This window comes from Saimiri boliviensis, chromosome 2, assembly GCF_048565385.1.
Source record: "Saimiri boliviensis isolate mSaiBol1 chromosome 2, mSaiBol1.pri, whole genome shotgun sequence".
In the NCBI taxonomy this organism is placed as follows: Eukaryota; Metazoa; Chordata; class Mammalia; order Primates; family Cebidae; genus Saimiri; species Saimiri boliviensis.
In genome coordinates, this window is record NC_133450.1 from 40,055,585 (window position 1) to 40,078,293 (window position 22,709).

General features: G+C 40.4%; 1 protein-coding gene and 1 non-coding gene across 2 annotated transcripts in view; both read left to right on the forward strand.

The window, feature by feature from the left end:
* SGPP1 (sphingosine-1-phosphate phosphatase 1) overlaps positions 1-18,480 on the forward strand; it is a 46,517-nt gene extending 28,037 nt beyond the window's left edge. Inside the window, exons 2-3 of the mRNA XM_010335377.3 lie at positions 6,873-6,962; positions 15,227-18,480. Of these exons, the coding sequence (XP_010333679.2) occupies positions 6,873-6,962; positions 15,227-15,778 (642 nt within the window). The 3' untranslated portion in view covers positions 15,779-18,480. The remainder of the gene's footprint in view (positions 1-6,872; positions 6,963-15,226) is intronic.
* On the forward strand, positions 4,206-4,368 carry LOC120364214 (U1 spliceosomal RNA). The gene has a single exon (XR_005579548.1). It is a non-coding gene; the product is annotated as a U1 spliceosomal RNA (small nuclear RNA).
* Positions 18,481-22,709: the final 4,229 nt, after the last annotated feature.

Here is a 22,709-nt window from a genome sequence, read left to right on the forward strand (position 1 = left end):
TGGCCAGGAGCAATGGCTCACACCTGTAATCCCAGCACTTTGGGAAGCCAAGATGGGCATATCACCTGAGGTCGGGAGTTCAAGACCAGCCTGATCAACATGGAGAAACACTATCTCTACTAAAAATACAAAATTAGCTGGGTGCGGTGGCACACGCCTGTAGTCCCAGCTACTCGGGAGGCTGAGGCAGGAGAATTGCTTGAACCTGGAAGGTGGAGGTTGCAGTGAACCGAGATGAGGCCATTGCACTCCAGCCTGGGTAACGAGTGAAGCTCTGTCTCAAAAAAAAAAAAAAAAAAAAAAAAAAAATCTGTAGTCTTTTTTATCTGCTTACTGATGAAATTCTTCTTTACTTTGATACTTAAAAATTCAGAATTCTGTTATTCAATGGAGAATAAATATGAAAGTCATCATATAATCAGAACTGGATCAAATGTTCCCCAGAATGTTTTTTTTTTTTAAATTTAAGTTTGTTTTTTGTTTTTTTTTTTGACAGAGTCTTACTTTGTCACCCAGGAAGTGCAGTGGTGTAATTTCAGCTCACTGCAACTGCCGCTTCCCAGGTTTAAGAGAGTCTCATGCTTCAGCCTCCTAGGTAGCTGGGACTACAGGTGCATGCCACTATACTGGGCTAATTTATATATTTTTAGTAGAATGGGGCTTCACCATGTTGGCCAGATCAGTCTTGAACTCGTGATCTCAAGTGATCCACCTGCCTCGACCTTCCAAAGTGCTGCTGGGATTACAGGCATGAGCCACTGTGCTCGGCCCCAAACTGTTTTTTTCCATTAAAAAAATCTAGAGAAGGCCGGGCGCATTGGCTAACGCCTGTAATCTCAACACTTTGGGAGGACAAGGCGGGTGGATCACGAGGTCAAGAGATCGAGACCATCGTGGTCAACATGGTGAAACCCCGTCTCTACTAAAAATACAAAAAATTAGCTGGGCATGGTGGGGCATGCCTGTAATCCCAGCTACTCAGGAGGCTGAGGCAGGAGAATTGCCTGAACCCAGGAGGCGGAGGTTGTGTGAGCCGAGATCGCGCCATTGCACTCCAGCCTGGGTGACAAGAGCGAAACTCCGTCTCAAAAAAAAAAAAAAAAAAAAATCTAGAGAAAACACTGTAAAAGTAGAGACTAATGATCAAAAAAAAAACAAAAAAACAATCAATAAAAATGACCTACTCTTTTTTCAGTTAGTCACCTCATCCCTGTGAAATCTGAAGGTGCCATGGAGCAGAGAACGGGAAAGCCTCATAGCTTCTTCTTTAGCCTCTGCATCTGGCTTGATAACATTCCAACTCTCCTATTTAATAAACACCTTAGACATAGAATTGAATAAATGTGGGTTAAGTCACACTCAGTTTCGTTGCTCCTATTTAAAATCTCTATCTTTCCCCTTCCTACCTTCAACCCTAGCTTCTGAGACTCTGTAGGTGATTTTTTTCTTCATCTGTTGTGTATAAAGAACTCTTATCAGTAATTTTGTACATTTTTATTTCCCTAGAGGGTCCAAGCTTAAGAAGAGAAGAAGGAAGCATAGGAAAATTTTTTTTTAAGTTGATTTTTTTTTTCTTCTTTGGTTCTCTTTTTTTTTGCTGTCAACAGCTTTTTAAAAATTACGCGGCCGGGCGCGGTGGCTCACGCCTATAATCCCAGCGCTTTGGGAGGCCGAGGCGGGTGGATCATGAGGTCAAGAGAGAGAGACCATCCTGGTCAACAAGGTGAAACCCCGTCTCTACTAAAAATACAAAAATTAGCTGGGCATGGTGGCGCGGCCTGTAGTCCCAGCTACTCAGGAGGCTGAGGCAGGAGAATTGCTTGAACTCAGGAGGCAGAGGTTGTGGTGAGCCGAGATAAAAAAAAAAAAAGGAGTAACGTTAGCCACAAGATTAGAAATTAGCCGGGCGCGGTGGCTCAAGCCTGTAATCCCAGCACTTTGGGAGGCTGAGGCAGGTGGATTGTGAGGTCAAGAGATCGAGACCATCCTGGTCAACATGGTGAAACCCTGTCTCTACTAAAAATACAAAAAAAAAGTAGCTGGGCATGGTGGCATGTGCCTGTAATCCCAGCTACTCAGGAGGCTGAGGCAGGAGAATTGCCTGAACCCAGGAGGCAGAGGTTGTGTGAGCTGAGATCGCGCCGTTGCACTCCAGCCTGGGTGACAAGAGCGAAACTCCGTCTCAAAAAAAAAAAAAAAAAAAAAAAAAAATATTACACTTTAGGCCTGATGTGGTGGCCCATGCCTGTAAGTCCCAGCTACTTGGGAGGCTGAGGCTGGAGGATCGCTTGAGTCCAGGAGTTCTGGGCTGTAGTGCACTATGCCAATTGAGTATCTGCATTAAGTTCAGCATCAATATGGTGACCTCCCGGGAGTGCAGAACCACCAGGTTTCCTAAGGTGGAGTGAACTGGCCTAGGTCAGAAACAGAGCAGGTCAAAACTCCTGTGCTGATTAGTAGTGGGATTGCCTGTGAATAGCCACTGCACTCCAGCCTGGGCAACATAGCAAGACCCTGTCTTTAAAAATAAAAAAATTATACTTTAGGCCGGGTGTGGTGGCTCATGCTTGTTATCCCAGCACTTTGGGAGGCTGAGGTGGGAGGATCATCTGAGGTCAGGAGTTTGAGACCAGCCTGGCCGACATGGAGAAACCCCGTCTCTACTAACAATACAAAAAAATTAGCCAGGTGTGGTGGCGGGTTCCTGTAATCCCAGCTACTGGGGAGGCTGAGGCTGGAGAATCTCTAGAACCCAGTAGGCAGAGTTTGCCGTGAGCTGAGATCACACCACTGGACTCTAGTCTTGGCGACAGAGTGAGACTCCATCTCAAAAAAAAAATAAAAATAATAAAAAAAAAAAATTATACTTTGAAGACTTTAAAGGCTTAAGTTTCTGCTGTAGAGATAGACACCACTGTTATCGCTCACCTAGATTATACCAACAGCCTCCAACTGGTCTCCCTGCTTTTACCTTGCTCTCTTAAAATTTTATCTCTACATAGCAGCTTTACTAAAAACTGCAGTGGCTCCCCATTTGATTCACAATAGAAGCCAGATTTCTTATGGTGGCCTTCCAGGCTTTACTTGATCTAGCCGCCCGTTACCTCCCTGACCTATTCTACTTGCTCTCTCTACTATGGCCACAGCTAGCCTCCCTGCCTGTCATACTTGGTGATCAGATACTTTGCTTGCTGATTCCCCTGCCTGGCATATGCTGCTCCCACAAATAATCTGCTTAACAGGTACATTCACCTCACCTCCATTCCGTCTTGCCTCAACTCTCACCTTCTCAATAAATCCTACGCTATCTTCTATTTAATACTGTAACCTGCCCCACTTACACTCTGAAACTCATGACCCTATTTTTATTTCTGTTTTAATTAAGATAGGCTTGGTTATACTGTGGTAATTGACTTCATCCCCAAATTGCAGTGACTTAACACAACAAAATCTTGTATCTTGGCCAGGGGTGGTGGCTCTTGCCTCTCATCTCAGCACTGTGGGAGGCCAAGGCGGGCAAATCACTTGAGCCCAGGAATATAAGACCAGCCATGGGCAACATGGCAAGACCCTGTCTCTTCAAAATACATATGTAAAAAAAAAAAAAAAAAAAATAGCTGGATGTGGTGGCACACCTCTGGTCCCAGCTGCTCCAGCGGCTGAGATAGGAGTGTTGCTTTAGTCTGGGAGATGGAGGTTGCAGTGAGCTGAAATCACACCACTGTACTCCAGCCTGGGTGACAGAGCAAGACCCTGTTCTGAAAAAAAGAAAAAAGAAAAAGAAAATCTTGCGTTACATATCCATTATGCGTTAGCAAACAGCTCTGTTGACCCTCAGGGACCTAGACTGATGCCCATCTTGTGATGTATCTCAACATGTGGTTTCCAAAGGTCACATGTATAGGGAGGAGAGAGTTCAAAGGAAGAGTGAAAATGGGATACGTCAGTTTTTCCCGCAGTTCACTGGCCAAAATTAGTTGCATGACCCCAGTCTAAGTGAATCCAAAATGTAGGAGGAGCACAAGGAATATTAATGAGCATTACTATTTCTTCAACACATGTTCTGTTTTTATTTTCTCCATACTAATCAGGTTTTATTATATGATTTATATATTTTACATAACTTACATATATTTATATATCATTTGCATGCTTTTGTGTTTACTATTTTGTGCCTCCTCTAGCAAGAATAGAAACTTATTCTCATACTGGCAGGGGAGATACCATGATCACGAAGGTGGTTTTTCCAGGGCGAGGCTTATCCACTGCACTCTGGATGTGCTGACCCCTGTGATTTCCCCGAATGTGGGAAACCTGACTGCATAATTTGTGGTAGTAGGGGACTGCGTGTGTTTGCACTTTCCCCTGAAAAAAGAAAAAACTTACTCTCCCAGAAAAGAATACAATTATTCTCCAAGGAATATTTAGAATATAAAATTAGTAAGACTTGATTATTGGTTGAATACAATGGATAAGGAAATAATTAAGGATAATTCATGTTTCTCATTTGAATTACATGGTTTTTGATGTTTCCAAATGAAATAGGGAATATCAGAGGAGGAAGAAATGTGGGTGATAGGGTGATGAATTTGGTTTGAGGTATAGTGGGTTTACCTCCATAAGGACCTCAAGGCAGAGATATGTGCAGAGTTGGATATATGGTTCTTAAACCTAGGGAAATGGGTAGGTCTTCAGCATGCCTAGTAGTAGTTAAAAATTAAGAAAGGGGGCCGGGCGCGGTGGCTCAAGCCTGTAATCCCAACACTTTGGGAAGCCGAGGCAGGTGGATCACGAGGTCAAGAGATCGAGACCATCCCGGTCAACATGGTGAAACCCCGTCTCTACTAAAAATACAAAAAATTAGCTAGGCATGGTGGCGCGTGCCTGTAATCCCAGCTACTGAGGAGGCTGAGGCAGGAGAATTGCTTGAACCCAGGAGACAGAGGTTGTGGTGAGCCGAGATCGCGCCATTGCACTCCAGCCTGGGTAACAAGAGTGAAACTCCGTCTCAAAAAAAAAAAGAAAAGAAAAATTAAGAAAGGAGACCAGGTGCATTGACTCACTGCCCTGTAATCTCAGCACTTGCAAGGCCAAGATGCGTGGATCACTTGAACTCAGGAGTTTGAGACACCCATCTGCAGTACTGACTGCTCGGGGGGCTGAGGTGGGAGGATTGCTTGAGCCCGGGAGGTTGGGGCTGCAGTGAGCCATGATTACACTACTGCATATCAGCCTGGGTGATAGAATAAGACCCTGTCTAAAAAAAAGGGAAAGGTAGGCCGGGCGCGGTGGCTCAAGCCTGTAATCCCAGCACTTTGGGAGGCCGAGGCGGGTGGATCACGAGGTCAAGAGATCGAGACCATCCTGGTCAACATGGTGAAACCCCGTCTCTACTAAAAATACAAAAATTAGCTGGGCATGGTGGCGCGTGCCTGTAATCCCAGCTACTCAGGAGGCTGAGGCAGGAGAATTGCCTGAACCCAGGAGGCGGAGGTCGCGGTGAGCCGAGATCGCGCCATTGTACTCCAGCCTGGGTAACAAGAGCGAAACTCCGTCTCAAAAAAAAAAAAAAAAAAAAAAAAAAAAGGGAAAGATAAGACTGTCAGTAACAAATAAAGATGGAATCCTTCTTTATACAATGTTTAAGGAACAAAAAGAGGAAGATATGCTCTTGTGCGGGAAATGCAGCAAAAAATAAATGGTGCAAGGGGAACCAGGAGAGTATGAAACTGACTGTCAAGGGTATTTCGAGTTTTCAAGGAGCATGTGAGGGACCATGGTAAATGTAGAAGAGATGTCAACAAAACAAAACAAAAAAACTCTGCCTGTAGTTCCAGCTACTCAGGAGGCTAAGGCAGGAGGATCACTTGAGCCCAGGAGTTAAGGCAATAGTACACTATGGTCACACCTGGGAATAGCCTCTGTACTCCAGCCTGGGCAACATAGTGAGAACTTGTCTCTCTAAAAAAACAAAACAAAACACCAAAAAACAATTGTGTACTAAATATTTTCTACTCTTCTTATAAGCGTACTAAACTCCCTTGCTCCTTTATTTCAACCCAACTTCTCTAACCACCTTGGCTTCAGTTTCATTGAGAAATTTGAAGTCATCAGGCATGAACAGCCCCAAATGTGCCCTCCCTTCTTCCCTTTACAGACCTATCACCATGTCCATCCATCCTTTCCTCTTTCCCTCCAATCTCAGGACATTCAAAGCCAACTCTTCCACTAGTGCCATTGATACCAAGAATTGTCTACACTTTCTGTTTACGCTTTGTCCCTTTTTATGATTTCTGCTCCTAGTATTCCAGTAAAATTTTTCCCAGCAAGGGGACAATTTGAAATTTTAGTCGATGGGGCGGAAGTGAAAAACTAAGTACAAGGTGTTAAATATTGAATACAGGTAAGGGAATAGCAATATAAATTGTGTATAGCAGTCACTGATGAGGTGAGAGGGAGATAATGCCAATGCTCCTCCCCAGGCAACTGTAAACATTTACATGGACCAGATTCAGGTACTATTCCAGAGGCCATTTCATTTTGGAGGCCATATTAAAACTATGTGTCTTACCTGTCCTCCTTTGATACCAACCCAGTGATTGAATCTTCATTGTAGAAGCAAAAATGAGCTGGTTCCCACAATAAATAATGAAGACACATGAGATTTCATTCATTTGTTCATTTGTGCAAAAGTATTTCTTGAATGTCTGCTATGTGCCATACTCAGGGTTAGGTTCTGAGAATATAATGCAGAGTAAAAACACAAAGTTCTTGTTTTAGTGGCATTTATAGAATAGTGATTTGATTTGTCTTTTGTTTGTCTTCTCTAACTTAAATTTGTTTAACTAATTTTACCTTTTTTCCCCTTTTAGTATCCTCTTATATATGGACTGATTCTTATTCCCTGCTGGTGTTCTCTAGTTTGCCTAAGTAGAATTTACATGGGAATGCACTCCATTCTGGTAAGGAAAATGTTGTGTTCTTATACTTTATTTTTTATGACATTGACAGGCAATTTTATAATGTTTAATCATTATAGAGAAAATATAGTTACTGTAAGTCTTCTAACTTTGTTTTACAAAAATATCAACATGTTGCTTTGTGAAGTTTTTATTTTCTTTTTTTTTTTTTTTTTGAGATGGAGTTTCGCTCTTGTTACCCAGGCTGGAGTGCAATGGCGCGATCTCGGCTCACTGCAACCTCCGCCTCCTGAGTTCAGGCAATTCTCCTGCCTCAACCTCCTGAGTAGCTGGGATTATAGGCACGCGCCACCATGCCCAGCTAATTTTTTGTATTTTTAGTAGAGACGGGGTTTCACCGTGTTGACCAGGATGGTCTCGAACTCTTGACCTCGTGATCCACCCGCCTCGGCCTCCCAAAGTGCTGGGATTACAGGCTTGAGCCACCGCGCCCGGCCTTCCTTTTTTTTTTTTTTTTTTTTTTTAAGACGGGGGTTTCACCACGTTGGTCAGGTTGGTCTTGAACTCCTGACCTCACGTGATCTACCCACCTTGACCTCCAAAGTGCTTGGATTACAGCCGTGAGCCACCACGCCCGGCCGCTTTGTGAAGTATTAATGTAGTAGTCATGTATTTCACAGAAACAGTTTCCAGCAATCACAATACTTAAGTACTATAATCAAGATAACATTTCTTCCTCCTTCCAGTCTCACTTTTATTCTCCTTTGAAGTCTTTTCTGTTTCTCTCCTATCACCGAGTCAAAACCAGCAATGTGACTACAGAAATTAAGGAGAGCTCGGAAGTATTGTTGAAGACCTAGTGACTAGAAACTATGTGAAGTTAAATTATCCAGGGGCCATTTGTATTTACATATTAAATACAGGATATCAAGATCAGCCTGGGCAACAAAGCGAAACCCCTTCTTCATAAACACACACACACACACACACACACACACACACACACACACACACACACACACACACAATATTAGCCAGGCGTGGTCGTTGATGTTGTACCCTATGGTCCCAGCTACTTGGGAGGTGGGAGGATTGCTTGAGGCAGGAAGTCGAGGCTGTGGTGAGCCATGATCTCCCCTCCAGCCTGGGCCATTGCCATAGAGTGAGACCCTGTCTCAAAAAAAGAAATATGAAGAATAGAGGCTTGACAATCATGTCATTTGAGATTCGCATATCCAAATGCATGGTCAGAGTTTGAGTTACTTGTGGAATCTTTGAGTAATTGGAAAAAAAGAAATCCAGTTGATCAGAATTCTTTGGTAATTTTTAGTATGTATCAAAGAGTTTTCGCAGAAGACATCCTGTTCCAAAAAAATGTTGAGGCTGGGCATGGTAGGTAACGCCTATAATTCCAACACTTTGGGAAGCTGAAGTGGGTGGATCACTTGAGCTCAGGAGTTCGAGACCAGCCTGGACAACATGGGGAAAGCCTGTCTCTACAAAAAATATAAAATATTAGGCATCCCACTACACTCCAGGCTTGGGGACACAGTGAGACCCTGTCTGAAAAAAAAAAAAAAGTTGAACTTTTAGTTTCTCTTCACTCCTGATATTTCTGATGCTCAAATTGTTAATTTTTGTAAAAAATGTATTAAGTATCTTCACTATATGAGGGTAAATAAGTAGCTGTGTGACCTTACTCCAGTTTGTATTATTTAAAAACTGGTTGATTAAGGTTTAATCATAAATTTCCATCAATTTTGCACACTTTTGAGAGGGAAAAAGGTGCTTTTAATACCTATCCTGGGGACAAGAGCAAAATGGGATTCTTCAAGGCAAGCCATTTCATGTTGGTTGTGATGATTAAATGTGACAATAATTGTAAAGTATTGAAGCAGTGTTTTTAGTACAGAAAGTTATTATTCCCCAAAAATGCCTTAGGCCAGGTTCAATAAATTATATATCATCTGCTTCTCTTAGCTCTTGTTAGGTTGGATTATATAGTCCATGTGATGAGTCTAAAGAATTACCTTGGCCGGGCGCTGTGGCTCAAACCTGTAATCCCAGCACTTTGGGAGGCCGAGGCGGGTGGATCACGAGGTCAAGAGATCGAGACCATCCTGGTCAACATGCTGAAACCCTGTCTCTACTAAAAAAAACTAGCTGGGCATGGTGGCACGTGCCTGTAATCCCAGCTACTCAGGAGGCTGAGGCAGGAGAATTGCCTGAACCCAGGAGGCAGAGGTTGCGGTGAGCCGAGATCGCGCCATTGCACTCCAGCCTGGGTAACAAGAGCGAAACTCCATCTCAAAAAAAAAAAAAAAAAAAAAACAAAGAATTACCTTAACTGTCTCTCTCTTTCTCTTTCTCTCTCTCCCTTCCTTCCCTCCCTCCCTCCCTCCCTCCCTCCCTTCCTCCCTTCCTTTCTCCCTCTCTTTTTTCTTTCTTCTTTCTCTTTTGGTTTTTTAATTATTTATTTATTTTTATTTTTGAGACAGAGTCTCACTCTGTCACCCATGCTGGAGTGCAGTGGTACAATCTTGGCTCACTGCAACCTCTGCCTCCTGGGTTCAAAGGATTCTCCTGCCTCAGCCTCCTCAGTAGCTGGGACTACAGGCGTGCACCACCACACCCAGCTAATTTTTGTATTTTTTAAGTAGAAATGGGGTTTCACCATATTGGACAAGCTGATCTCAAACTCCTGACCTCATGATCCACCCACCTCAGTCTCACAAAGTGCTGGGATTACAAACGTAATTTTATTTTTATTTTTCAATAATTACCTGGCCTTTATTTTTATTTTTAAAGAATTACCAGCCAGGCTCAGTGACTCATGCCTGTAATCCCAGCACTTTGGGAGGCCAAGGTGGGCAGATCACAAGGTCAGGAGATCAAGACCATCCTGGCCAACATGGTGAAACCCTGTCTCTACTAAAAATAGGGATACTAGCCAGGTGTGGTGTTGCAGTGCCTGTAGGCCTGACTACTCAGGAGGCTGAGGCAGGAGAATTTCTTGAACCCGGGAGGCGGAGGTTGCAGTGAGCCGAGATTGTGCCACTGTACTCCAGCCTGGGTGACAGAGCAAGATTCCATCTCAGAAAAAAAAAAAAAAAAAGAAGAAAGAATTACCTTAACTGTCTTAATTTAACTAACCAAATGTTTATTTCCTACTTACTAATTTTTCATGCACTGAAAATATATGTATTTTGCCTTTGAGTAGTCATATCTAATTATGCAATATGTAATAAAACAATGTACTGGAATTGTTTTCAACCAAGAGTGTACATTAGAATCACTGGGGAGAATTTTTTAAAATATTGATTCCCCGGCCGGGCGTGGTGGCTCACAACTATAATCCCAGTACTTTGGGAGACCAAGGCAGGCAATCATCTGAGGTTGGGAGTTCAAGACCAGCCTGATCAACATGGAGAGACCCCATCTTTACTAAAAATACAAAGTTAGCAGGGCATAGTGGCACATGCCTGTAATCCCAGCTACTTGGGAGGCTGAGGCAGGAGAATCTCTTGAACCCCGGAGGCCAAGGTTGCCATGAGCCGAGATCACACCATTGCACTCCAGCCTGGGCAACAAGAGCGAAACTCTGTCTCAAAAAAAGAAAAAATACTGATGTCCCTCCACTTCAATTCAATCAGTCTCTGAAGATTGTCTCAGGCATCAGTATTTTTATCAAGTTCTCCACTTGATTTTAATCTATAGCAAGGATTATGAACTTTTGATTTTGTGGAGAAATAGACAGGCAAAGAATGAAAAACTGTCATAGCAGGTATGTGGAGGATGCAGTGGAATCAAAGAAGAGAAAATTTCTTATTACAGGGTATGAGAAGAAAGTTTATGGAGTGGGTAGATGCCTGAGGAGAATCTCAAAGAATATATCATTGTTTGCCTGAAATGTAGGTAGGAAAGAATTCTAAGACAAGAGGAAATAGTCTATAAATTCATTTTGGGATCTGGCATTAAATGAAACTTAATGATAGACAAAACTCAGTTATGAAATGCTTTATATGTTCTAAGAGTTGGAATGCACACATGACATTTATTGCCTTAGTCAATACTTTCTTAAACATTTTGTTAATTGATCACTTCTCAGCCTTTTGGCTAAGATCAAGAGTAAATTTTTGTTGTTGTTGTTTTTTTTTTTTTTTTGAGACGGAGTTTCGCTCTTGTTACCCAGGCTGGAGTGCAATGGCACGATCTCGGCTCACCGCAACCTCCTCCTCCTGGGCTCAGGCAATTCTCCTGCCTCAGCCTCCTGAGTAGCTGGGATTACAGGCACGCGCCACCACACCCAGCTAATTTTTTGTATTTTTAGTAGAGACGGGGTTTCACCTTGTTGACCAGGATGGTCTCGATCTCTCGACCTCGTGATCCACCCACCTCGGCCTCCCAAAGTGCTGGGATTATAGGCTTGAGCCACCATGCCCGGCAAGAGTAAATATTTTGTTAATTGACTTGACCTGTTATAAAAGGAATCACTTATATAAAGATAACACAAATTATAATTTTAAGTAACTTAATATTGTAGAATGGGAGACTGTCAGTTAAAATGTGTTTTATATCTAAATAAGTTTTTGTTTTGTTTTTTGAGATGGAGTCTCACTGTGTCACCAGGCTGGAATGCAGTGGCGCGATCCCAGTTCATTGTAACCTCTGCCTCCCAGGTTCAAGCATGCACCACCATGCCCAACTAATTTTTTTGTATTTTTTGTAGAGATGAGGTTTCACCATGTTGGCCAGGATGGTCTCCATCTCTTGACCTTGTGATCTGCCCACTTCAGCCTCCCAAAGTGCTGGAATTACAGGTGTGAGCCACCACACCCAGCCTATATCTAAATAAATTTTTAAAAATGTTTTTCTTGGCTGGGTGCAGTGTTTCATACCTGTAATCCCAGCACTTTGGGAGGCCAAGGTGGGAGTATTACCTGAGGTTAGGAGTTTGAGACCAGCCTGACCAACATGGTGAAACACCTTCTCTATTAAGAATACAAAAATTGCCGGGCGCGGTGGCTCAAGCCTGTAATCCCAGCACTTTGGGAGGCTGAGGCGGGTGGATCACGAGGTCAAGAGATCGAGACCATCCTGGTCAACATGGTGAAATCCCATCTCTACTAAAGATACAAAAAAATTAGCTGGGCATGGTGGCTCGTGCCTGTAATCCCAGTTACTCAGGAGGCTGAGGCAGGAGAATTGCTTGAACCCAGGAGGCAGAGGTTGCGGTGAGCCGAGATCGCGCCATTGCACTCCAGCCTGGGTAACAAGAGCGAAACTCCGTCTCAAAAAAAAAAAAAAAAAAAGAATACAAAAATTGGCTGGTGTGGTTGGTGGTACATGCCTGTAATCCCAGCTACTTGGGAGGCTGAGATAGGAGAATTGCTTGAACCCCGGAGGTGGAGGTTGCAGTGAACTGAGATGGTGCCACTGCACTCCAGGTTGGGGGACAGAGTGAGTCATAAATAAATAAATAAATAAAATGTTTTCTTATATCTCTAACACAATAAATCATTTTAAAAGAGGAACAATATTAATTTACAAATAATTTGGTAGATTCTGCTAGATAAAATTCATGTGAAGGATTTATTCATTCATTGATTCATCCATCCAAAAAATATTTGAGATTGAGCAAAACATGATCTATTTCCCCAAAATTTTATAGTTAAATGTTCAGCTATATTCTCTTTCATAATTGTCTATATCTTCTCCAGCTATTCTTATATTCCAAAGTATTCTGATTTTGAGTTATATATCATTTAGAACAATGGCTTCAAGCACTGCAACTGTGAACCCTGTCAGTTCATGATACAGTTTTTATTGCATAGAAAAGGAATAGCGAAGCTGGGCATGGTGGCTCACACCTGTAATCCCAACACTGTGGGAGGCCGAGGCAGGTGGATTGCATGAGCTCAGGAGTTGGAAACCAGCCTGGGCAACATGGCAAAACCTTGTTGACAAAAAATAGGAAAATTATTCTAGCCGGGCGTGATGGTGCATGTTTGTAGTCCCAGCTACTTGGGAGGCTGAAGTGGGAAAGACAACTTGAACCCCGGAGGTGGAGGTTGCAGTAAGGTGAGATTGTGCCACCACAATCCAGCCTGGGTGACAGACCCTGTCTCAAAAAAAAAAAAGGCATTCAAGTTCAACTGTAATCAGTTAACTAATCAAAAACAACTTAAATGACTGTAAGTGAGAAAACAGATAAATAAATTGTATATTATGCAGCAAAATATTATGATTGTGAAAGTGAACAACCAATAACCACATGTAATATAATGAATGAATCTTTTTTTTTTTGAGATGGAGTTTCGCTCTTGTTACCCAGGCTGGAGTGCAGTGGCATGATCTCAGCTCTCAGGGTTCTAAGTGATTCTCCTGCCTTAGCCTCCAGAGTAGCTGAGATTACAGGCATGTGCCACCACACCTGGCTAATTTTGTATTTTTAGTGGAGATGGGCTTTCACCATGTTGGTCAGGCTGGTCTCGAATTCCTGACCTCAGGTGATCCTCACACCTTGGCCTCCTAAAGTGCTGGAATTACAGGAGTAAGCCACTGCGCCTGGCCCAAACTGGGCAATATTTTGCTTGAAGATGTGTGGTAGAACAATTTTTTAAAATAGATATTTATGACTGGGCCCAGTGGCTCATACCTATGATCCTAGTTCTTTGGGAGGCCAAGGCAGGTTGATTGCTTGAGGCCAGGAGGTCAAGACCAGTTGGGCAACCTGGTGAAACCTGGTATCTACAAAACAAAACAAAACAAAAATAAAAACAAAACCCAGGTATTTATTAAGCCAAAATTCAAGCTTGCAAATTGTTTGTGGGGAGGAATGCAAAGTGATAGGATTGAGAAACAGCACAACAGTGGATTTGACAATAGTTGTAATATTATTGTTCTTTTTTGGGGAAGTGATTTCATAGATATGAATTTTATAATGTCATAAACACTCTACATGTATTTTGCTATGTATCAAATATTAAATAAAAAATTTAAAGATAAAAACATTAAGCAACTAGTCTGTTGCTTAACTGTATTGAATATTGTTAAGAAATTACCATTGTTTTTGTTTTTCTCTTTATTATTTTTTTTCATTAGTAATAGTAACATAAGGAAATGCCATTGTTTTTGAAGACCGCTAGTATCCAAGAAAAAAGTGGTTTCAGTGCAGGGGTGAGTTTAGAGAAAAATTGGAGGTGAGGAAGTGGAGACAGTGAATATAAGCACTGATACATTTTTCAGTAATAGAGAGTAGATCATAGGGTTTTATTTTGTTATCAGGTAGAAATATAGAACATTTTTGTATGTTGTCAGGAAAGATTCAGAAGGTTATTTAATTGCTTTGTTTCCTTAAGTAAACCGTCTTCTATCAAATCTACACAATTGCTCCTCCCTAAAACTAGGAACCATCTTTGATCCCTCTCTCTCTCTCTCTCTCTCCTTTTTCACATTCAGTCCATCATCAAGTTAAACTTGCTAATTCTTTAAAAAAAAATTTTTTTTTTCTTGAGGCGGAGTCTCGCTACCTCTTGCCCAGGCTGGAGTGCAGTGGTGCGATCTCAGCTCACTGCAACCTCCACCTCCCAGGTTCAAGCGATTCTCCTGCCTCAGCCTCCTGAGTAGCTGGGACCACAGGCTGCAGCTACCATGCCTGGCTAATTTTTGAATTTTTAGTAGAGACAGGGTTTCACTATGTTGCTCAGGCTGGTTTTTAACTCCTGGCCTCAAGTGATCTGCTCACCTTGGCTTCCCAAAGTGCTGGGATTACAGGTGTGAGCTACCATACCCAGCCACAGTCTTGTCATTTTTTTAAAGCAATGTATCCCCAATCCCTAAAATAGGAGTTGGTACTCACTAAGTATTTGTTGAATGAATTAATGAATGAATGAATGAGAAAAGAGAATTACCTAGGATGTATATGTGATCATGGAGATAATAACATACATAAACACATGAAAATGAAAACCATTTCTTTGAATACTAAGTGTACTCTTTTCTCCAGAAATGAAAACTACACAATTTTAGCATACTTCGTTCAGGATTTGAATATAAATTTGTGTATATTATATATGTAGTTAATTTATAAAAGGGTAGAATTATGAAAATAGAGATCTTTTTATTATTAATAGTTTTTCATGCCTCTTATATGGTCAGTTTAATAAAGTTTACTTTGAGAATTTGACAGCTTAAAAAAATTTATGTCTATTTAACATTTGAAATTGACGCAAATATAAATTATTTTTTAAATGCCAAAAACGTTTAGTATTATACTAAACAACAATACTCTTATCTTTTCCTAGGATATTATTGCTGGATTCCTATATACCATTTTAATCTTAGCTGTCTTCTATCCATTTGTGGACCTGATTGATAACTTCAACCAAACTCACAAATATGCTCCATTAATCATCATCGGGCTTCATTTAGCTTTGGGGATCTTTTCTTTCACTCTTGACACCTGGAGCACATCCCGAGGAGACACAGCTGAGATTCTAGGAAGTGGTGCTGGAATTGCATGTGGATCTCATGTTACTTATAAGATGGGTCTAGTATTAGATCCTTCTCTAGATACATTACCTTTATCTGGGCCTCCCGTCACTATGACTCTCTTTGGGAAAGCCATATTGCGGATCCTCATAGGGATGGTGTTTGTGCTGGTGGTCAGAAATATAATGAAAAAGATCACCATTCCTTTAGCCTGCAAAATCTCCAATATACCGTGTGATGATATTCGAAAAGCAAGACAGCACATGGAAGTTGAACTTCCTTATCGGTATATTACCTATGGAATGGTTGGTTTCTCCATCACATTTTTTGTTCCTTACATATTTTTCTTTATTGGTATCTCTTGATGGAGAAATATTGTTTATGAAGAGAAAGGGGGGTACCAGTTACTGATACCTAAAAATATATTGCAAGTAAAAGCCAGATCAGAATTAGGCTTTTGCAGGAATTTAACTTAAATAATTATTTAAGTAAATTCCTAAGAGTCAGTGCATTTTATCGTTGCACATCCAGATATTGTTTTAGGTGAGCTGAGCTATTTCAATACTGAGAAAATGATAAGTATCCATTTAGAATGTTAATGTAATGTTTGGAGAGTTTTGTGTTGTTATGGATTCAACTTATATATAATATATATAAGGTACATAATATGCAATTATATATCTGATATATATTATATATAAAATAATATACCTAAGTGTTTTTTTAAACTATGGGAGTGTATTATAAAATCAATAATAATATGCAAACAGTTGTGCCTGTGTATTTGAACTAAATACAGGTATGTTGTTATTAACAGATACATTTAACATTTATTTACTATGGGAGCCATTTCCTAATTGAATTGCATAATTACAAGACCAGAATGCGTACGCTACTATACATTGATTTACTGCCTGTTTTTACACTGCATTACCTTTCATGTTACCCATGATGTTGAACATGGGAGACATTTTTAATGGACCAAATTTTTAGAAAAATTATTTTTTGGATTGTTTAGTTTTTTTAAGTTCTGTATACTGTTTTGAATGTACTTTATTTGCAACTGTTCTGGATATCAGTTTATTAATTCAGGTACTGAATTTTATTTCTTGCTAATTGTGCCTTTCTGTTGCTGAATTAAGAAATGCTATGTATACTGTGATGTAAAAATAAGACATTAATTTTATCTTAAGTTACATATAATCAGGCAAATATTTTTAAAAATGTATGTCAAGGTGACAGGCATAGAAGTAAATTGCCCTTACTCTTTAGCCTTTATTTAGAAAGAAATGTGGAATGGGCTAAACTTTCTCACCAATTTATTAGAAAGCTAAATGGATAAATACTTCCCTTTTTATAGGTATTTTTCTGTGCATTGTAAGTTACAGGAACAAGATATATTTTTTGTACATTGTCTTGATTGTTTATACTGCAGGTAGATACTTCCAGTGAATGGAAATGTAGTTGAAATTTATAGATGGGACAATGCACATACTTCATGTGAAAACAAAGCATTTTTCTAAATAATTTGGAAAGGATTGGATTTAGCACTGTTAACTTTTAATACCGTTTATTAGCTACTTAAGGTAAATTATAAAACCTAAAATTAATGTCAGTATTTTAGATCCTATTATTTTTTCAACTTTTTATTATTTTCACAGTGGAAAGTTTGCATATAGTATTAAACTATTATTTTTTTCTGTCTGTGCCTTTATATTTTGAAGTGTGGTTATACTTACATTAACATTAAATGTATTTGTAGAAAGTTTTTCATAAAGAAGAGGATTAACTTTCCATATAAATGAATACCAGGTTTGTAATTACTGATTTTAGTGCAATATCTATATGATTATCCAGAACTATCACTTCAGATGTTTCTATTTTGGGCACCATAACTATTTGAGCTCATATTTTTGTAATTCTGATTGAGAATTTAGGGGCGTGGTAATTTTCACCAAAACTGAAGCTGACAATTTTAAGTAAAGCAACTAAATTTTACCCTTTACTTATTAGTTAAAAGGAAACCGAGGCAGGTAGGAAAATAACGGTACGTTGGAAAATGTGAAAAGAGCTTTACTTTCAAAATGTGTTTTTAATGAGTTGAAGTTTAGGGACTGTTTCCCATAATTTGGGTCTGTGCTATACTGTTAATTTTTATGTGTAGCTTAAAAGGTATTTGAAAATGTTCCATTTCTTTGTGTTTTATTATTTTCTGTCCTTTGACAGTTCTATGCTAAATGTATTTTAAAATAAAAGCTAAATTGGAGATTGAAGAAGGTTTTTCTTTGTTTTGTTTGCCTACCAGGCAATTGTTTCTGTTTTATGTGGTAGAAATTTTAAAAATACATCTTGGATTTTCATTCTAGCACATGTTTTCTCTCAAGCGTTTGGTTCAAAATCAAAGTGCTGTTTTGGCAATGGAAGACACTGAAGAAATTCTTTGAGGTAAAACTGACTTTGGCTCCATTAATGATTATCTATAACATTGTACTTTTAGTAAAAAGTTTCATAATACTTGTTTTAAAAAGCTTATGCATAAAAAACCCACAAATTTAAAAATTTTAAAAAGGAAATAAAAAATAAAGCTTATGCACAAAAATGTTTCAGTAAAATTTGTGACTAACAGTATTGTAGGTAGTATACTGCTTTTCCATGAATGTCAAGGATTAATCATAAAACTAGGAAGAGGTACTTTTCAAGCAGAAGAAAACATAGGGACATTTTATATTGTAATTTTAAAATGCCATGATGGACCGGGCATGGTGGCTCACACCTGTGATTCCAGCACTTTGGGAGGCCAAGGCAGGCGGATCACGAGGTCAGGAGTTTGAGACTAGCTTGACCAGCATGGTGAAACCCCGTCTCTACTAAAAATACAAAAATTAGCTGGGCATGGTAGCACATGCCTGTAATCCCAGCTCCAGCTACTGAGGAGGCTAAGGCAGGGGAATCGCTTGAATCTGGGAGGTGGAGGTTGCCTTGAGCAGAGATCATGCCACTGCACTCCAGCCTGGGCGATACAGCAAGACTCTGTCTCAAATAAAAAAAAAAAAAAAAAAAAAAAAAAGTCATGATGTGTGAAGTGCAAAAACCAGGTCTACCAGAAACTAATTATATGACCTAATATAAAACGATACTACTTCAAGATTGACAGAATTATTTTTATTTTGTAGCTTGCTTTCTTTCTTTTTTTTTTTTTTTGAGACGGAGTTTCGCTCTTGTTACCCAGGCTGGAGTGCAATGGCGCGATCTCGGCTCACCGCAACCTCCGCCTCCTGGGTTCAGGCAATGCTCCTGCCTCAGCCTCCTGAGTAGCTGGGATTACAGGCACGTGCCACCATGCCCAGCTAATTTTGTGTGTGTGTGTGTGTTTTTTTTTTTTTTTTTGAGACGGAGTTTCGCTCTTGTTACCCAGGCTGGAGTGCAATGGCGCGATCTTGGCTCACCGCAACCTCCGCCTCCTGGGTTCAGGCAATTCTCCTGCCTCAGCCTCCTGAGTAGCTGGGATTACAGGCACGCACCACCACGCCCAGCTAGTTTTTTGTATTTTTAGTAGAGACGGGGTTTCACCATGTTGACCAGGATGGTCTTGATCTCTTGACCTCGTGATCCACCCGCCTCGGCCTCCCAAAGTGCTGGGATTACAGGCTTGAGCCACTGCGCCTGGCCAATTTTTTGTGTTTTTAGTAGAGACGGGGTTTCACCATGTTGACCAGGATGGTCTCGATCTCTTGACCTCGTGATCCACCCGCCTCAGCCTCCCAAAGTGCTGGAATTACAGGCTTGAGCCACCGCGCCCGGCCAGCTTGCTTGCTTGCTTTCTTTTTTTTTTTTTTGAGACAGAGTCTCACTCTGTCACCAGGCGCCAGGCTGGAGTGCAGTGGCGTGACCTCGGCTATCTGCAACCTCCACCTCCCGGGTTCAAGCAATTCTCCTGCCTCAGCCTCCCAAGTAGCGGGGACTACAGGCGTGTGCCACCACGCCCAGCTAATTTTTTTGTATTTTTAGTAGAGACAGGGTTCCACCATGTTGGCCAGGATGGTCTCGATCTCTCGACCTCGTGATCCACCCACCTCTGCCTCGCAAAGTGTTGGGATTACAGGCGTGAGCCACCGCACCCGGCTCTATTTTGTAGCTTTCTTTACAAGTAACGTTTATATATATATATATATGTATATGTATATGTATATTTCAAAGACAACATAAAAAATCAATTCAGTGAAATGAAGAGAATTTAAAAGCAAATTCTCTCTTGCCCTCTCTGTTACTCCCTTAAAGGCAAATTTTTACAAAGCCGTCAATAAAGATGAGTAAATACCAAAGTAGTTTTGAAAATATATAATCAAAAAAATTTTTAAAGGCTTCTCAAGTGAAGCAATGGGAGTGGAGAAAGATATAATCACACAATTTTATATGACAAAAATTTTGTATTGGTAAAACAATTTTATTCTTGTTAACAAGGAATTTTTTATTCTAGATTTAAAACCTAACTTGGTAAGCTGAGGTGGGAAGATCACTTTAACCCAGGAGGGGGAGGTTGCAATGAGCTATGATCATGCCACCACATTCCAGTCTGGGTGACAAAGCAAGACTGCATCTGAAAGAAACAAAGGAACAAACTTTTACACTTGAATTTTGATTGTGGTTACATAAGTTATACATAGCACAATAAAAATTTTAACATGCTGATTGTAAAGGACTTTTAGAAAGCTCTTAATTGTCAAGCTCACTAGATCACTTTATAAAGAAACAGCCCTTCCTTGTGAGACACACAGGAGAGAAATTTCAAAGAAAAATAAACTTTTAACCGGGCACAGTGGCTCACGCCTGTAATCCTAGCACTTTGGGAGGCCAAGGTGGGTGGATCACCTGAGGTCAGGAGTTCAAGAACAGCCTGGCCATCATGGTGAAACCCCATCTTGAAAAATAAAAAGAATATTTTTTAAAAAAAGAAAAACTTTTTACAAAATAAAAATGTTTAAGGAAACAAATGTGTTTATTTATTTGTTTATTTATTTCTTTAGAGATAGGGTCTTGCTTTCTCACCTAGGCTGGGGTACAATGGCATGATCACTGCTCATTGCTGCCTGCACCTCCTGGGCTTAATCCATCCTCCCACCTTAGCCTCCTGAGTAACTGAGACCATGTTTGGCTAATTTTTCTATTTTTATAGAGATGGGAGTCTGACTATGTTGCCTAGACTGGTCTTGAACTCCTGGACTGAAGCAATCCTCCCACCTCAGCCACCCAAAGTGCTGGTATTATAGGTGTGAGCCACTGTGCCAAGCTAGAAATGTAATTCTTAAGTTTCAACTAGCTGGCTTTTCTAAATTTGCCCTTCCCTTGCCTCTTTTCTCTCCCAAATATGGTATTCTCTATCTGATAGCAGCAATCTGCAAGCAGAATAAAATGTACTTTGATAGCTATTGTACTGATTGTTTATGCTAAAAACCCTTAGTAATTGTGAAAGCTCTATTGCCTATAAATATGAAAACCATATTATTTCATTGCTCCAGAGCCCCTAAAAGACTATTTCATTTTTCCTTTCGTCATTTTTAGTTTTGTTTTATTTTTCATTGATGTCTAGAAAGCTCATTATCTGGTACTGCAACAGGATCTGATAATATTTTTGTTTTTAAGGGTCTTTTTTTTCTCCTGTTTTCTAAAAATCAAGTGAATTTTAAATATTTTCTTTTTTATGATGACATTTTCTTAGCAGATATAAAATGGATTTTAAAAAAAATTCCCACAATAGAATTAAATTATTAGCCCCTCAATATTTACATGACAAGTGACATAATCCTTACTAGATAAGGATTTTTTTAAAAATTCCTGGCCAGGAGGTGGCTCACACCTGTAATCCCAGCACTTTGGGAGGCCGGGGTGGGTGGATCATCCGAGGTCAGGAGTTTAAGACCAGTCTGACCTACATAGCAAAACCCCATCTCTACAAAAAAATATATAAAATTAAAAAACAAAAATAAAAATAAAAAATAAAATAATAAAAAATTAGGTGAGCATTGGTGGTAAGCACCTATAATTCCAGCTACTCAGGAGGCTGAGGCAGGAGAATCCCTTGAACCCAGGAGGTGGAGCTGAGATTGCACCATTGCACTCCAGCCTGGGCAACAAGAGTGAAACTCCGTCTCAAAAAAAAAAAAAAAAAATTCCTGAGCTGGGGTTTATTTTTTGTCCTAAATTAGGAGGCCTCTTAACTGAAATCTATTGTATTCTCTATCAGTGAAATCTATCACTATATTAGTCTGTTCTCATGCCACTATAAAGAACTGCCCAAGACTGAGTAATTTATAAAGAGGTTTAATTGACTCACAGTTCTGCATGTCTGGGGAGGCCTCAGGAAACTTGCAGTCATGGCAGAAGGTACCTCTTCACAGAGTTGCAGGATGGAGTGAGAGGGAGTGGTGAGAGAAGAGGGAAGCCCCTTATAAAACCATCACATCCGCCGGGTGCGGTGGCTTAAGCCTGTAATCCCAGCACTTTGGGCGGCTGAAGCGGGTGGATCACGAGGTCAAGAGATCGAGACCATCCTGGTCAACATGGTGAAACCCCGTCTCTACCAAAAATACAAAACATTAGCTGGGCATGGTGGCGCGTGCCTGTAATCCCAGCTACTTAGGAGGCTGAGGCAGGAGAATTGCCTGAACCCGGGAGGCGGAGGTTGCGGTGAGCCGAGATCGCGCCATTGCACTCCAGCCTGGGTAACAAGAGCAAAACTCTTGTCTCAAAAAAAAAAAAAAAAAAAAAAAAAAAACAACCATCACATCCCATGAGAACTCACTCATGATCATGAGAAGAGCACGGGGAAACTGCCCCCATGATTCAAATATCTCCACATAGTCTTGCCCTTGACATGTGGGGATTATTACAATTCAAGATGAGATTTGGATTGGGACACAAAGGCAAAGTGTATCAATCACAGTCTGTAACTATGTATTATTTACTTTTAAAATAGTCTATCTTGGTCAGGCATAGTGGCTCACGCCTGTAATCCAAGCACTTTGGAGGCCAAGGCAGGCAGATCACCTGAGGTCGGGAGTTCAAGACCAGCCTGACCAACATGGTGAAACCCCATCTTTAAAACAAAACAAAACAAAAAGAATAAAATTTTCTATCTTTATCCCTATGATGTAAGCTTCATGAGGAAAAAGACCTTGTGTATCTTTTTACTTCTGGATCCCTGGGACACAATAGGCATTCAATTAGTATATGTTGAATGAATTACATGATTATTCAATCCTTAGGCTTCAATATGCACATTTTTCTGGAGAAAAAAAT